At 40.3% G+C, this 17,954-nt stretch overlaps 2 protein-coding genes across 6 annotated transcripts in view; both read right to left on the bottom strand.

The window, feature by feature from the left end:
• The window catches only part of FAXC (failed axon connections homolog, metaxin like GST domain containing), a 75,990-nt gene extending 75,140 nt beyond the window's left edge, over positions 1-850 (bottom strand). The window contains exon 1 of the mRNA XM_082405253.1: positions 29-850. The gene's annotated coding sequence lies outside the window, so the exon portion shown is untranslated. The remainder of the gene's footprint in view (positions 1-28) is intronic.
• Positions 1-17,954, bottom strand: part of COQ3 (coenzyme Q3, methyltransferase) — a 38,975-nt gene that overhangs the window by 859 nt on the left and 20,162 nt on the right. Inside the window, exons 5-9 of one of the 5 annotated variants that reach the window (XM_082405264.1) lie at positions 17,061-17,303; positions 13,511-13,670; positions 11,986-12,180; positions 4,359-4,457; positions 3,635-3,813 (exon numbers count right to left, since the gene is read on the bottom strand). In XM_082405264.1, coding sequence (XP_082261390.1) covers positions 4,384-4,457; positions 11,986-12,180; positions 13,511-13,670; positions 17,061-17,303 — 672 coding nt within the window. In that variant the 3' untranslated portion in view covers positions 3,635-3,813; positions 4,359-4,383. The other 4 variants (XM_082405265.1, XM_082405266.1, XM_082405263.1 and 1 more) reach the window with 4 other exon arrangements.

The following is a 17,954-nucleotide window of genomic DNA, read 5'->3' as shown; positions in this document are numbered from 1 at the left end:
GCGAGAGCAGGGCGCGCGCAGGACTCACCTGCGGCCGCGCGGAGCTCGGGCAGAGACACCGCCCCGCGCGAGCCGGGAACCGGGGCCCGGACAAGGTCGCGAATTACGTTGCTCCGGCCGTCAGGAAAGCGCTGTGTCTTTGCATAACTCATAAAAACACTTATCACATTACACAGTTACCTAAGTCTCGGCAGTGTGCCCACGGAGAGATGTCTGGTTTGATAAATAACAACAAAAATGTACTCTAGAGCGATTTCCCCTCCGACAGACGCAGCCCAAGTCCTAGTCTTTCCCCTTGGAAATCATTATCAGGGAACTCAGGGAATGTGGGGTGTTGTTGTTGTTTTTCCTTTCCTTTTCGGTGCAGAAAATCTGTCAAACGTGGATGTGTGTGTGTGTATGTGATCAATTTTCTTCTCTTTAACTTCATTTTTAAAAGTTCCTACGTACAAAGAACAGGGCTGTGCTTCATGCAAGTGTATGATGTACACACACATTTTAGCAAGAGCATGGATAGTTTAAAATCGTTTGAAGGAATTGAAAAAACATTGAAGTGGCGGGGGGGGGGCGCGGTTATCACTCTTAAGGTGAAAGGATGGATATAAGAAGCCTCCACGCTTTTGCGTGAGAGAGCCGACATTGGAGTGAAGGGGGACACGCCCTTCTACTTCCCCTGCCGCCCCAGCCCCTTAGAACAGGCAGTGAGGGCGGTCCTACAGCTAATAATGTGGGGCGTGGTGCCAGCCCCCACCAGATAAGGGCAGGGGCCAGCCAGGCTGGCGCCCAAGCACCAGCACGTGCGGGGTCTCAAACACCCCTGCAGACGTTTATGGGACCTCTCAGCAAGAAGCAGAGTGTGCGGGTGGAAGTGAACCTTCCACGAGCAGGTTGCAAGGAGTGGAACCCAAGGGTCTGCTGGAGACACAGAGGTGGTCACCAGACTGTCTTCCGGGGAGAGGGAGCAGGAGGCCGCATAGGAAGCAGAGTGGACAGGTTTGGGATCCGAACTAAAGGCCCTGTGCAGAGAGGGGATAAGGAGCAAGGGCACCAGGGATTCTCCATTGTTCTTCCCCCATGGCATCAGCCTATGCTCTCTTTAAATGTTGAGCCAGTATTCAAAGAATATCCGTTTGTACCTGATTATTGGCCTGAGTGTCTAGGTCCAGCCATGAGGACCTAGTGAGATGGTATGAAGACCTGGGGAGCCAGAGTGAGCATCTTTACTCCACCCTTCTCACCACCACCACCAATTCTGAGAGCCTTGGCGTCGTAACCATGACATTAGCTCCAAGCTAGAGGCATCTTGTTATTATTTTTTTTTCAAGAACCTTGTTTTACTAACTATTGAGGTATTACAAGAGAAAAAAAAAAAAAAAAGGAAGGGGCTAATATTTATTGAACACCTGTCTGTCTAGTGATGATACATTTTTCAGTAACTCGCCAAAACAACCTGTGTTAAATAAGTATTGGCATCCCTGTTTCACAAATGAGAAGACTGAGGCTCAGAGAGGTAAGTTAACAAGCTCAAGTCCCAGAGCTAGGCAATGATAGAGCCAGGATTCAAACCCCATGTGTCCCACACCAGCAGCCCTTTGGGCTTCCCACCACCTACAATGGCTCTCATCCCAGGTACCACTGCTGGAGTGCTGTTCATGGCATTTCTTCTTTAGACCATCAGTCTGTGGCTCAGTCTTCTGAACCACGTCTAAATCCAATGACTACAAAGCCTCAAACGCCTGCCTGTTATGCTATCACCTTTTGAGAAAGGTAGATTTAGACCGTTCCTTACGCAGATATGGCTATGCCTGTGTCATGTCACTCTGCAGCCTGGCCATAATGATATGACAAGGGACAAATAAATCAGTGCTTCCCAAACATTGTATACATATCATCTGGGAATCTGCCACAATGATCAAAAGGGACAATTAGATCAGTGTTTCTCAAACATTACTGTGTATGCGAATCACTGGGGATCTTGTTCACATGCAAATTCTGACTCAGGAGTTCTGGGGTGAGGTCTGAGATGCTGCATTTCTAACAAGCTTCCAGGTGAAGCCAGACCACACTTTGATTATCAGTGGTCTAGAACACTAGCTTATGAGGGGCATCAAAAACTCTGCCCCAGAGTGGCATGTACATATATACACTACCCAGTGTAAAATAGCTAGTTAGTGGGAAGCAGCTGCATAGCACAGGGAGTTCAGCTCGGTGCTCTGTGTCCACCCAGAGGGGTGGGATAGGGAGGGTGGGAGGGAGATGCAGGAGGGAGGAGATAAATGTGTACATATAGCTGATTCACTTTGTTATAAAGCAAAAACTAACACACTATTGTAAAGCAATTATACTCCAATAAAGATGTTTAAAAGAGAAAAAAAAAAAAATGAAGCACACAAAAAAAAGAAAATAAAAACAAAAACTCTGCCCCAAAGAGACAGAACCCCATGTGGGATGGTTCCTAACCAACCCAATTAAGTCACCATTCTTGCTGAGTCTGGACACTAGACACACAGATAAAAGGGTTGGAGCAGCAGTAGAATCAGAAATGGAAAGAAAATGAATCAAGACTCAAGAAAAGCAATTAGAACAGAGAATAATGCATATGCCTTATGAGAAGTTGATCTGATGCTCAAGTGATAGGAGCTGAGGGCGGAAGCCACGGGGCAGGAGAGGTGGGGGTAGGGCGTTAGACGGAGAAGAGGGAGAAGACAGAGTATCCTGGGGGAGTAGTGATATCATGGCACCTTTTTTCACGAACCAACACAAAGAGCATAAACAAGTGAATAAAATATTTTATAAGTTTCTTTTATCCTGGAAAACATTTTCACAAGAATGTTATACTTCATGCTTCAAAATATAGCTTAACAGATTTAAGATCCTCCTCTTGTAGTAATAAGTGGATGTGGGGTTCACTGGTGGCACAGTGGATAAGACTCTGCGCTCCCCATGCAGAGGGCCCGGGTTTGATCCCTGGTCAGGGAACTAGATCCCACATGCATGCCACAACTAAGGAGCCCACGTGCTGCAACTAAGGAGCCGGTGAGCTGCAACTAAGGAGCCCTGGAGCCACAACTAAGGAGCCTGCCTGCCGCAACTAAGGAGCCCGCCTCCCATAACTGAGACCCAGAGCAACCAAATAAACAAATAAATACTATAAAAAAATTAAAAAGGTGGATGTGATGTTAGCATTATTGCTGGTTTTATATAATGAAATTTAATGTTACTTTATTAAAATATCTCTGTATCATTCAAAAAATAAACAGTTTACTTGATAATGTTACCCTGAATTTTACTGTAAAGCTTCTGCTTTCTTGGCTTGACTTGTGGAGAAGAGATCTAATACTCCCCTACCCAGATATCCAACATTATAGCTGGAAGCTTGTTGTCACCGTAAGGTGACTTTGCCTATCTACTTTCTGATCCACTGGACTTGGGCATTTTATTAATCAGTATGCAACACTCAGAAAACATTTCCTGAAGATTGACTTGATGCTGAGAAAAGATATTCAAATAATAACCAGGCTCAGATAAGTGAGGGGCAATTAAGAAGGTGGGTCATGAAAGGGTTTGGAAGATTTTTAGCTTGGGCAGTGCATTAGTGTGCTAGGGCTGCTGTAACAAAGTACCACAGACTGGGTGGCTTAAATAACAGAAATTTATTTCCTCACAGTTCTGGAGGCTAGGTGTCTGAGATCAAGCTGTTGTCAGGGTTGATTTCTTCTAAGGCCTCTCTCCTTAGCTTGTTAATGGCCATCTTCTCCCTGTGTCTTTATATGGTCTTTGCTCTGTACGTTTGTGTCCTAATCTCCTCTTTATCTAAGGGCATCAGTCATATTGGATTACAACCACCCTAATGACCTCATTTTACCTTAATTATCCCTTTGAAGGCACTACCTCCAAATACAGTCACATTTTTAGGTACTGGACCATTAGAACTTCAACATATGGATTTTAGGGAGACACAGTTCAGCCCCTAACAGCCTATTGAATGCCTAAGTGGAGATGCCCAATGGCAACAGAATGTGTGGGTTTAGAAAAGAGCTTTGGGCCTGGGAATGAGATAGGTGGGGGTCATTAAAGGGTAGACATGAGAATGTGAGGGTGAATGCTAAGTGAGAAGAGACAGGGGCCAAGGACAGAGCCCTGAGAACACCACAGTTAGAGGATGGCCAGAGGAAGAGAGGACCATCCAGGAAACTGAGAAGGAAAGAGAGGCCAGGAGGGAAGCCGGACAGGTGTAGGGCCGCAGAAGCCAAGGGAAGAGGGTGTCTCAAGAAAGTGTGAGATGGGATCAATCGCATCATCTGCTCCTAACAAGTCAAGTAAAATAAATTTAGCCCAGCAGCGTAGACATTACTGACCTTGGCAGGTGAGCACTTTCAAGTGTCAGGGGGTCAGAAGCCAGGCTTGAAAAATGAAGGTGGGATAGTAAGTGCAGAAAACACCCACAATGAATTCGGCTGTGAAAGGAGGAAGCAAAGGTTGATCGTCAGAGAGGGTAATAAATATTTCTCCATTCTTTTTAAAAAGGGATCACATGCATTATTTTTAATATTAATACATAAACACAGTACAAAATTCAAAAGCTACAGAGAAGAATGCAATGAAAAGTCAACTTCTACCCAGATATCCCCCCACACACACCAATGTCACCTCCGGATGCACCCTGCTCCTTGCCCCAGATGCTGACCTTCGTGAAGGACAGCAGTGGTTGTGGGTACCCAAGCTGCCGTCGTGGAGCTTGCCTGTGATGGAGATCGGAGGACCGGAGGGGAGTAAGGAAGGGATGACAAACCCTTAGTATCTTTTCCTGCAGAGTTGCCCCATGCTGTGTCTCTCTTCACATGGCTCCCTCTGTGGGTTTCAGGAACTAAGTCCACACATTTCTCCTTCAGCCGGAGGGCTGGTAATGGCTTCCTGCTGTTGCTAGGCCTGGGGTTCTGCATTTTTGTAAATAGCCCTTTTATTAAATGGTCCTCAAAATATCCAGTTTGCATGTGCCTTCAGTTTCCTGCTGGGACGCTAAAGGATACAGTCTCCTCCTAACTGTTCCCCAGACCCCTCCCCAGAGACAAATACAACCATCAGCTTCTGTATTTATTCCCAGAGATAGTCTATGCATTATAAAAGCATTTTCTATTTATTTTTACACAAATTGTATCATTTAACTGCCTGTCCTGCACCTTACTTTCTTTTTTATCTTAAACATAGAACTTCCAAGCTTCTTGATTCTTTTCTTTCTTTCTTTCTTTCTCTTTTCTTCCTTTCTTCCTTCCTTTCTTTCTTTCTTCATAGAACACCAAAGATACATATATATATATAGAAGTGGAATTTCTGGGTCAAAAGAGCCATGCATTGTAATTGTGATAGATGTTGCCATATTGCTCTCCATAAACAGCAATACACTCTCCGTAGTTTTGAAAGTGTCTCTTTTCTCATACGTAGCCTACACACATATTCTTAAGTATTTTGATCCTTCCTAATTGTCAATGAGAAAGCAGTATCTCATTGTAGTTTTAAATTTGTGTTTCTTATTACGTGTGAGGTTGAGTACATTTTTTTGAAAGATGCATTTGTATTGACTTTTCTATGAGCTGTTCATTTTTTTCACTGGGTTATTAGTATTTTTCATTGATTTATATGAGGTCCTAATTGAGAAAGAGAATTCTTTTTCTGCAAATTAGTTTGCAAATATTTTCCCCAGCTTGCTATTTTTCAATTTTTTCTTCTATGGCTTCTTGGTTTTCTATCATAGTTTCAAGGAGGCCTTCTCCTCTGAGTGGGATGTTCCAATCTATGGCTTCAGATGTTCTTAGGTAACCTCAAGTGCTGACCATAAAGGTACAGTAGAAGCCTCTAGAGACAAGGTTCTGTTGCTGATGAGGTAGTGCACAAACCATCCACATAGACGTTGGAGTTACTCAGGAAGCTGGGAGGACTTAGGTAAGAACAAAGACACTGTGATTGAGGGGAGTGGCCAGAAGTGGAGTTTGGCAATAAACGGGGAGTAGAGGATAGGAGAGCTAGACTTGAGGCTTGGAGACATGAGAGCTTTTATTCAAGAGTAATGGCAGTAATGGCAGTGGTCCAGTGGCTAAGACTCCTCGCTCCCAATGCACGGGGCCCATGTTCGATCCCTGGTCAAGGAACTACACCCCCACATGCACAACTGAGAGTTCGCATGCTGCAACTAAAGATCCCACACGCCGCAACTAAGACCTGGCACAGCCAAATAAATGAATAAATATTAAAAAAAAAAAAAAGAGTAGTGGCAGTGGGACTTCCCTGGTGGTCCAGCGGTTAAGACTCCACATTCCCAGTGCCGGGTGTGCGGGTTTAATCCCTGGTCAGGGAACCAGGTGCCACATGCCACATGGCGGGGCCTAAAATAAATAAATAAATTTGAAACAGTATATTTATAAAACCTCATATGTAGTATGAGTCCACCTCTGTAAAAGAATTTTTAAAAAGCAGAAAAAAAAAAAAAAAGAATAATGGCAGTGAGCGAAAAGGACTCAAATCCCATCTCACAACTCTGAGGTTCATAGACAATATGAAACTTCCTCTCAGAATGGCTGCAGGTGAAACCATATCCTCAGAGGAAAGCCAGGTTTCAGTTAAGGTAGAAAGTAAAGGAAACTTCAATGCAGACTTGAGAAGTAGGGTGGTTGATAAATCATGAACTGGTGCTTATAGAGGTCACAGCAAAAAAAGTGTAGAAGGGAGAAGTGGGAGGTTGAGTCAGGAAAGACAAATTCAAGAAACATTCTTAGGGAGAGATTATAGAAAAGAATCAGTGTGGGTGTCTGAATCTTGGGCAACGACTAGGGATTGCAGGGATCCTTATCAGGCTACAAGAGTGTCAAAAACATTTGGCCCCAGCAGGTCTGTGGAGTACCAGTCACCTGGGCCTGAACTGATTGATCTCAGAGGAAGATGTCATCTCAAGAGCACAGAGAGATTTGCCTCTGGAAGAATTAAGGTTCAGCATCCATTGATTGGTTCTCAGGGAAAAACAAGAGCAAAACTGCCAGGTCTGTGGGTGCTCAGGTAAACAAGCAGAGGCCTGAGAGCGCAAAGCCCTCGTTACTATGTGGTGAGTCTGGGTGCTACCTGGTGGTGTGTGTGAGGATGGGGGCAGATGGGGATGAGGAGGAGAGTTGCTGGGATATCCCACTGCATAAGGCAGTTCCCTTAGGCTCTTTGATAACATTGGGTTGCGTATTTCTCATTCATCCATCCACCTAGCCAGCTACCTAGGTGGCTAATCCAACTGTTTATCTCTATTTAAAATCAATCTTTTGGGAATTCCCTGGCGGTCCAGTGGTTAGGACTCTGTGCTTTCACTGCCAAGGGCGTGACCAAAAAATAAATAAATACATAAATAATAAAATCAATCCTTTTTTTTTAATGAGTTGAAATTCTTTAAACGTTGCATAAATCTGATTGTTAATTAATCTAGACTGGCCTTCTACCATCCCATCCTGACAAAACTAAGTCTAAAAACAGAATCCCAGAATGTCTCTTCAATTTAATATCAAAAGAATGAGCAAAAAGAGGCAATTTAAATCATGATCCAGTTTTCACCTTTCACAGCTATTGACAGCCTTCATGTTCACTTTTACAAAGTATAAGCAGAAGACAGAATGACCACATTTTTCTTTTCCTGACATATTCTGTCAAGTAAAGACTATATTTCCCTACTGCAGTATTTTAACTATAGTTACCTTTAACCTTTCTCGGGGGTCATGAAACTTTTGAGACTCTGATGAAAGCTATGGGACATTCTCGGCAGAAAAATACACACATACGCAAAATTTTGTTCCCTATTTCAGGCAGCTCCTAGAACCTCAGAAGCCTGTATCAGGACCCCAGATACAGAGCCTGTTTTAGAGTCGAAAAGACAAGTGCAGATCTTACATGATGTCAGTGACTTTATGTCCGTTGGATCCCACCTGTCAACAGGAAACAAAGATTCAAATCTATCAGAGTGGAAACATCTCATGTCCATATTTACTTTGTAACTCTCCAACCCCATTCTCAGTTCTGTTCACATCATCTTGAGAACATATTTTCTTCCTTTGGCTCCAACTGGTGCCTTTTAGTTCCTAGACAGTGGCTCATTTATATGTGCTGCATCCTTTTCTTGCTGGGATACAAGAGGTTTATTGATCTCACAATAAATTCTTTTGCTTGATTTTCATGCAAACCATCAGTGTCAGGATTTTTGGTTTTGTTTTTTTTTTTTTGATACAGAGAAGACTTGCATGTCTTTTGCATCTCATTAGTAATAGTCAAGTAAGAATCTCCCTTCTAATAGAGTCATGTTGTAAGTTAATAAAAGCAATTATGTGTTGACCGTTCTAACACTTTCATTTGGTTTCGTTTCTGATTTTATTTCTCCATTGACATTTTCTTAGGATTCGTAGATTTGTGGATCAATGTCTGTAAGCCTGTAATTATACAAATATGTTTTACAGAATTGCAGGGACCTTGCCAATCCAGGTTTAAAAAATATTTCCAGTAAGCGTGACTTCTTCCTATGCCTCGTTACCGAGCAGTCTCTCTAAATCTTTACTTGATGCCTCTCAATATCGTGTATTCCAGGTCAACGGTAGCACAGAAGCCCTTGTGAGTGTCCCTAGCACACATCAAAAAGACATTTCAAATGATGTCAAAATTTTTTACTTTTTGGCTTGACTGAGATACTTTTGTTGTGTAGTACTTGAATTCAATACTTCTCTTCAATTTATAATTAATACAATAGTAAAACCTGTAACTATAATAGAAAGTAAGGCTATAATTTTATGTGGGGTCTTTAAAGCATTTTATTAAGTTGCCATCAGTAGCATGTAATTGTTTTAGTCATAGAAAGGCAATGAAGCCCTAAGAGAACTGAGGCAAATAGCCCAGACTCTAGATTTTGTGATGCTGTTTGATTTAAATGCTTTTGAAGGTGCTACCTTGCATACAGACAATTCAAATAAGTGATAATAATCCAGTTGTGTGTGGTTATGCTACCACAATGACCATATGATGGCACAGATACTAGGTACAAGTATCAAAGTGGTGATGTGCACAAGCTCAGCAATCAGACTGCCTGGGTCTGCATCTTACTACTTGTGTGAGGCTGAATACATTTAACGTCTCTGTGAAATGGAGTAGACGGTAGTCCCTACCTCATGGGGCTATTACTGAATCATACTGAATTTCCATCACTTAACAATGTATATTTTTAATAACTGAAAGTTCGGGTGTTCTTTCTAAAATAAATGCCCTTTGTTTGGGGGCTGCTTTTTAATCAATTTCATTACACAGTCCTTAGATTAATCGGTTTTTTTTAAACTTTTTAATTTATTTTTGGCTGCACTGGGTTTTCGTTGCTGCGCACGGGCTTTCTCTAGTTGCGGTGAGCAGGGGCTACTCTTCGTTTTGGGGAAGAACTTCTCATTTCAATGGCTTCTCTTGTTGCGGAGCACGGGCTCTAGGTTTGCCGGCTTTTGTAGTTGCAGCGCACGGGCTCTAGAGCGCAGGCTCAGTAGTTGTGGCGCACGGGCTTAGTTGTTCCACGGCCTGTGGGATCTTTCTGGACCAGGGATCGAACCCACCTCCCCTGCATTGGCAGGAGGATTCTTAACCACTGTGCCACCAGGAAAGTCCCTGTACAATATATCCTTGTAGCTTATTTTATTCATAGTAGTTTGTATCTCTTGTATCTTGCCCCTTCACCGTATCTTTCTGTCTTATTTCACTTAGCATCTAAGACCCTCCAACAATATCCATGTTGTTGCAAATGGCAAAATTTCATTCTTTTTTATGGCTGAGTAGTATTCCATTGTGTGTGTGTGTGTGTGTGTGTGTGTGTGTGTGTGTGTGTGTTGGGGTGGCAAAAAAAAAAACTGTTCGGGTGGAAAAACCTGAACGAACTTTTTGCCCAACCCAATATATATATATAAATAACATCTTCTTTATCCATTCATCTGTTGATGGGCAGTTAGGTTGCTTCCATATCTTGGCAATTGTAAAATTGTGGTGCACGTATCTTTTTGAATTAGTGTTTTTGTTTTTGTTTTTTTTGGATAAATACTCAGGAGTGGAATTGCTGGGTCATATGGTAGTTCTATTTTTAGTTTTTTGAGGAATCTCCATACTGTTTTTTGTAGTGGCTGCACCAATTCACATTCCCACCAACAGTGTACAAGGGTTCTCTTTTGTCCACATCCTTGCCAACACTTGTTATTTCTAGACTTTTTGATGATAGCCATTCTGACAGATGGGAGTTGATACCTCATTGTGGTTTTGATTTGCATTTCCCTGATGATTAGTGATGTTGAGCATCTTTTCATGTGCCTATTGGCCATCTGTATATCTTCTTTGGAAGAATGTCTATTCAGGTCATCTATCTTTTAATCTGGTTGTTTTTTTGATGTTGAGTTGTATGAGCTGTTTATATATTTTGGATATTAACCCCTTATCAATCATATCATTTGCAAATACTTTTTCCCACTCAGTAGGTTGTCTTTTTGTTTTGTTGTTGGTTTTCTTTGCTGTGCAAAAGTTTTTAAGTTTAATTGGGTTCCATTCATTTATTTTTGCTTTTGTTTCCTTTGCTTTAGGAGACCAGAAAAAAAAAAAAAATACATTGTTACAATTTATGTCAAAGAGTATTCCACCTATGTTTTCTTCTAAGAGTTTTATGGTTTCTGGTTTTCCATTTAGATTAATTTCTAATACCAACACTTTTTTTTTTTTTCCAACAGATAGAATGAAGAAGCTTTGCTTTGGTAACAAAACTACTAGAATTCAGACTAAGAATAAAACTTTTAAATGAAACCCAGTGGGAACTCCTGATTTTTAGTGTCCTAATTAGACATTAGCAACTGAAGTTAAAATTTCTTTTAACCCTTTAAATTTCAGTTTCCTCCCTGGAATGCCACTGAGAACAAGCAAATGATAAGCTAAGATGGTTGGGAATTGTTTGCCTGGTGAGCCCAATCCAACAGGCATTGACAAAGAAATATAGAAAGTTTATGAGCTTAAAAGTGAGAAAGGTTGGGGAATTCCCTGGTGGTCCAGTGGGGTGCAGCCAAAAAAAAAAAAAAAAAAACACGGTGAGAAAGACTAGAAAGTAAAAGCTGACTTTCTATATGAGTCACAGGCGTTCAATCTATATTTCTCATATTTGGTCAACACCCTCTATCAAAGTCATTATACATTCTGGACTTTCAGATAAAGCCAAAAAATCACATACTTCAAGAGGCGTGAAAGTATATTTCAAGTCAGTCCCTCTAATTACAAAATGTTAGCCAAAAAAGAAAATTTCCATAACTAAACTCTTAAATTGAGTTCAAAAATCTTTTCTACTTAAAAAAAAAGGCACCACAAAACATTTATAGAACTGTACAGAGAAAAATGTCCCACATAATCTGAAATTCTTGATTCTAATGTTTGACCAAACCCAGTATATATTTAACAATCAATTTGCTTTCCAAAAACCAAAATTTAAAGGAAAAAAGACATTTTATCTTCCTAAATATAACTGGTATAAAATAAAACCAGTCAGAAGCATAACTGCCTTTAACTAAAACCAAATAAAGAAGAACCTAGATGATACAAATTTACTTAAATTAAAACATTACAGTATATATGTATGTGCATACATGCGGGAAAAATATATAATCTGTAAGATGAAGTGAAATATGTATACCCTATTTATATAACAAAGGCTGAGAAACTTAAACTCCTAGATCACATAATACCTCATCAAAACTTTTTTTAATCCATAGACTAATACCTTGAAGGTAGCTATTAGATGAAACAACAAAAGCTTTTATCTAAGGTTTTAGCCCTTTCTATTGACTTTCTTTTCTTTAGGATCCTGTCTCAAAAGACAAATGGTATATTTTGTGTATTTGTAAACATCAGACTTCCAAGCCATTTTACTACAGTCCTTAGAAACAATTCATTTCTTCAGCTCTTCATGCACACCTGAGTTGGTGGAGGTTTCAGTTCGGAGCTCTTCTGTTTCCTCCTTTAAAGCAAACTCGGCAGGAGCTGGGTGTTCCTGGATGCTGGATTTCACGGCATGAGCTGCATAATTAAGGCTGGTGTTTTCACTCCAATGCCAGTAACCTGAGAAGGGGTTGTAGAGCATTCCTGCCACAGTTTGAACTGACAGACCGTCTGAGGAAAAAAATATCAGACAGAGCATATTTAATAAATATTTACCTTCCACATGCCAAGAGTCTCATGCAACTCTCCAAATTAAAAAAGGATTCCTAACTCAATAGGCACAAATACTTTGTAGCCATGTACAGCTCATTCTTTACTGCAGCAGAACATAAACTCTAGCATGGTATTTGGAATTTGGTAAGTACTCAATAAATGTTAGCTGTTTTTAGAAAATACCTGCCAACAACTGACTGTTCCAATCATCTTTAAAATATTTTTTCTACTCTATTTTCAACAAAGTTACTTGCAGAGAAGAAATTACCACATTTCATTGGACAGATAATATTATTCCAAGTAAAATCAAGTTTATTGATATACTGTTCTATGAACAAAAAGCATGAGACACACAGGAGCCTAAGAGGAATACCAAATGCCAAATAAATGAACTGACAAGTGTTATTACTTGACAGGAATTCAACAGGTAAATCAAGTGCTCACGAGGTGTAAAGCAGAGCTAGGCATTGTGGGGAGCACAAGAAGGAGACAGTCTTGCCTTCAAGCCAGAAAGAGGCTAAGAACACTAAAATAGGGGCTTCCCTGGTGGCGCAGTCGTTGAGACTCTGCCTGCTAATGCAGAGGACACGGGTTCGAGCCCTGGTCTGGGAAGATCCCACATGCCACGGAGCAACTAGGCCCGTGAGCCACAACTACGGAGCCTGCGCGTCTGGAGCCTGTGCTCCGCAACAAGAGAGGCCACGATGGTGAGAGGCCCGCGCACTGCGATGAATAGTGGCCCCCGCTTGCCGCAACTGGAGAAAGCCCTCGCACAGAAACGAAGACCCAACACAGCCAAAAATAAATAAATAAATTTTTAAAAAAAGAACACTAAAATAACCGTACTATAAGGCATGCTATAACTAGCATAAAACACTACATAAAAAGTGACAAGGAAGTTCAAAATATATCTGACTATGAAGGAATCAGGAAAAGTAATACGTAAAATAAAGCTGATTCAAGCACGGCCTCAATAGGACAAACTGAGGATGTGTAACTAAAAGACATTTGTACCTTATCCTTAAACAGGTGAGGACTAAACAGCCAAAAAGTATTCATTGATCATCTATGATTTGCTTGGCCCTGGGTTAGGTGCCACAGGTGAGAGAAAAGTGGATGTAATACTTAATTCTAACTTCAAGGCGTTTATGATCTAGTTGAGGAGAGAAAACCAACATCCAAAGAATAGTGGCCTATTTCATTAAGTGCTAGGTTATGTGATTAATAATTATAAGCACATTAAAAGTTCAGTTAGGCCTTGGAAATTGGAAAAAATTTTAATACTTACTTGATTCCAGAATGCTCTCTAGCTTTTCAGGTGAAACAAACTTCTCCCATGTATGAGTACCTTTTGGTACAATACCTGCAATCTGCTCTGAAAAAACAATTCCCAAGGCATAGGACAGCTGTGTTTTGTTGATTGTAGTAATGAATAAAGAACCACCGGGCTAAAAAAAAATATGGGTAGAAGTAAAATTTTAAATGTTAGGAGTATCAGTTAGATAAAGGCTTGGCTTCCCCCACCCTCCTCCTTCCTTCCAAACAATTTAAGTGCAGTTAAGATACACAAGAATGGGGACTTCCCTGGGGGTCCAGTGGTTAAGACGCCGTGCTCCCAGTGCAGGGGGCACAGGTTCGATCCCTGGTCGAGGAACTAAGATCCCACACCGCGCGGCCAAAAAAAAACAAAAAAAACAGAAACAAAACACAAACCCACAAGTGTGAATAAAATATAATCTACCAAAATAGAGGGTTTTTTTCTCTCGGGAAGTTCATCGTTATGGGCAGTCCACTACAGATGCGCGTACTGAATTTACGCAACAGTGCTTACAACTAACTCCTAAAATCGTACATTACTATGATTTATGTTTATATTATATACATTCTTTGGTACATATCAAATAAGTTATAATAAAAATATAGAAATGAGATCCGGCTGCTCTTCCTTGTTACATGTCCACATTGACGTCTTAACGTGTCAACACTGCTTTCTTTTCGGGTGCCGAGCCTGCCTAATTTGTTTGGTACAGCGCACACTGCCCCATGGTTTGTGCAGGCTGGCAAGGCCAGTAAGTGTCCTCCGACAAAAGCCTTAATGATTAAGGTATGAAAGTGTTTTGTTTTGTTTTGACTTCATTATTATAAAGAATATAAAGAGATCAAGATAAGAACTTCAGTGAATGCAAACCACTTACAGGATTGTTTAGTCTGCCATTTTTTAGTGACTATATTTATAGTGTTTCCTGTATCTACTCCCACAAATGGCAAGAACATTAATGTCTCTTCCACACATTCTCATTAGCACCTGATGGAGATAAAATGCCAAAGACCCCTTCCAAAATAATCATATTAAGATATATATGTATGAAAATATCTCAAATACCACTCTAAACCAAAAATCAAAATGATAAGAGAAGGCCCTGAAATATTGGGATGTGCCCTTAAAACTAAAATATCACACACTACTTCATTACACATTATAACTTTTCTCTGTAAAACTCTAGTATTCTAAAATATCTCATTAAAAATCACTTATGTGTCAATTATATCTCAGTAGAGCTAAGGGAAAAATCACTTATAAATATCTAATCTATGTTTCATAAAATCTTACTCTAAGGAAATAGTGATGAGCACTGGTCATTTTTTTTTTTTAAATAGGCTTTCCATTAAAGCAAAAATTAGTTTTAAATTCCACGATGCCAGTATCCCTAATATATGTGAGAACTTCCATCCATACACACTGATTGAGACACTACATAAAAAGAAATAATTAAGGAATTTTCCTTGGAAAATAGGAGGTACACCTAATAAAATTTGTTTAAGAGGAAACACCACCAAGAAACTATACAGGGCTTCCCTGGTGGCGCAGTGGTTGAGAATCCGCCTGCCAATGCAGGGAACACGGGTTCGAGCCCTGGTCTGGGAAGATCCCACATGCCGCGGAGCAACTGGGCCCGTGAGCCACAATTACTGAGCCTGCGCGTCTGGAGCCTGTGCTCCGCAGCAAGAGAGGCCGCGATAGTGAGAGGCCCGCGCACCGCGATGAAGAGTGGCCCCCGCTCGCCGCAACTAGAAAAAGCCCTCGCAGAGAAATGAAGACCCAACACAGCCATAAATAAAATAAATAAATAAATAAAATTAAAAACAACAAAATACACATTTAAAAAAAAAAAAACACCTATACACATTGAAGGAGACTACGGAGACATGGCAACTAAATGCAATATGGAATACTGGATTGGATCCTGCAACAGAAAAATGACATTAGTGGAAACACTAATAAAATTTAACAGGGTCTGTAGTGTAGTTAATAGTATAATGTCAACTAATTTTGTAGTTTTGAGAAATATACCATGGGCTACATACAGGGCTAGGAGTACTGTGAGGCAAGTGAAGTACCGAGGGCACAAAATCCAAGGAGGCACTCACTCTCTGGGACATGCAAATGCAGGACTGGCGCAGAATAGCGAGTGCCGCCTTTGACTTTCTGCCACACCTGCCTCACCCCAGTTCCTACCCTTATTATGTAGAATGTTAACAGTAGGGGACACTGGGTGAAGGGCACCCTTCACCACCCTTCACAGTGGGAACACTGTGTACTATCTTTCCAACTCTTCTATAAATCTAAAATTATTTTAAAACAAAAAGTATTTTTTAAAAGCTCTATTTAGATAAAGGCTAAGCATTTAATTCCTTTAGCTCTTGACCTTAGGGAGTTACCTCTTGAATACATAAACAACAGAGTTGATATAGTAATAATAATAATAACACTTTGGAAATATTTATTAAAAGAAAATTTGGAACCACCTTCAGAGGACTGTGTCAAATTATATAAGCATAATAATGTAGGGACTTCCCTGGTGGCGCAGTGGTTAAGAATCCGCCTGCCAATGCAGGGGACATGGGTTCGAGCCCTGGTCCAGGAAGATCGCACATGCCACTGAGCAGCTAAGCCCATGCACCATAACTACTGAGGCTGCACTCTAGAGCCCACGAGCCACAACTACTGAGCCCGAGAGCCACAACTACTGAAGCCCGCACACCTAGAGCCCGTGCTCCGCAACGAAGCCACCACAATGAGAAGCCTGAGCACTGCAGCGAAGGGTAGCCCCGCTCACTGCAACTAGAGAAAGCCCGCGCACAGCAATGAAGACCCAACACAGCCAAAAATAAAATAAATAAATTTATAAAAAAAGATAATAATATAATGGAGAGAACCAGACTTCAAATAAAAAGAGGTAGCCTTAAGCCCTACTTAAGTGCCTAGTGACCTTTGACTTAAAGACCATGTGACCTTTGACACCTCTCAGATTCTGATCTTCATTGGGTCAAAGGAAGTCACAATGCCTGCCTTACCTTCCTCACCTGGTTGTAGGTAAGATCTGATGAGATCATTTGTATGAAATATTCTTTTATAAGCTGATAACTGTTACACATATCACATATACAGAGTGACTTAACAAATGCTGGCTAACCAATTTATGCTAATAATGGTTTTTTATTTTTAAGTATTAATCCAAGTCAATTTCTTAGTAATTGTCATTCAGTGCCTATTAGGTAATTAATCCAGACTATACCAAAGAAAAATACCACTATAAATCTATTGTTTGTATTACACTGTTCAGCACCAACATTTTTCAAGATCCCTGGACATCAAGATACTGGATGTGGAAAACCCCAGATATTGAGGGCAGGCTGAGAGGCAGAAGTAATCTCCAGTAGAGATGCTGTCCCCTCATCCTGTCTTCCTGGTTTCAAGTATTATAAAACATTTATTGCTATGGATACATACACAAACTCAAAAGAAAAAACAAATAAGTAAACTCCGTAAGTCTTACTTTTAACACTTGACAGCAGCACTGTATAAACGTTTCTAGATCAATCACATGTTCTACAACTTCAGAAGCTACGACAGCATCAAATGTTTCTGCAGTTTCTTCCACAATCTTTTCCAGGGAACACGCTCTGTACTCTATCCTCTTATCCAGGACTGGGTCAAATGATTTATGGTGCTGTGCTGTTTTAATGTTCTCATCCACAGGATCAATTCCAATAACTGAAGCCCCAAGCCGCCCTAGAGGCTAATGGCATAAGAAATCATTACCCTCGAAGAAAATAGAACACATGTTAGCAATAAAAAGCTTCTCAAAAAGGAGACAAGATTAGGCACGAGGTGATAATTGTTGGAGATCATTTATGGGTACACAAAAGTTCAATATACCATTTTCTCTAGTTTGTACATGTTTGATAATTTCCATAATAAAAAGCTTAAAAGTGAGAACAATAATCACAACAACAACAAAACTTATCAAGAACTGCTTAAGAATAGTGAGGAAATTTTTGTCTACATTCTCTAGATATATTTACAGGCACACAGCACAGTATTAACATACTTAAAGTGCAATAAATGTAACATGTCATTGTAAAAAGAGCAAAATTTTCTAATACTCAAATTCTCTAAAGCACATTTTTTTCTCCATAGTTTCTCTTGTGACTGACTAAAAACGATTCTTAGTAGCTAATTCTTCTTTCAGTCACTTCCCATGACATGCCTGAGTTTTTAAACACAGCCTTTATTTTGATCAAAACTGCATAGCATTTATTTTATAACTCTTTAGTTAATAAGTTAAAAGTATAAATCAAATTATTTTAACTTTAGAGACATAGATCTGTAATAATACACGGAGAAGATCATAGAACACATACAGTAAAACTGTACTAATTTACAATTT

The sequence above is a fragment of the Balaenoptera borealis genome, assembly GCF_965194805.1.
Source record: "Balaenoptera borealis genome assembly, chromosome: 9".
NCBI lineage: Eukaryota > Metazoa > Chordata > Mammalia > Artiodactyla > Balaenopteridae > Balaenoptera > Balaenoptera borealis.
This window is presented reverse-complemented; position numbering and strand designations above follow the sequence as displayed.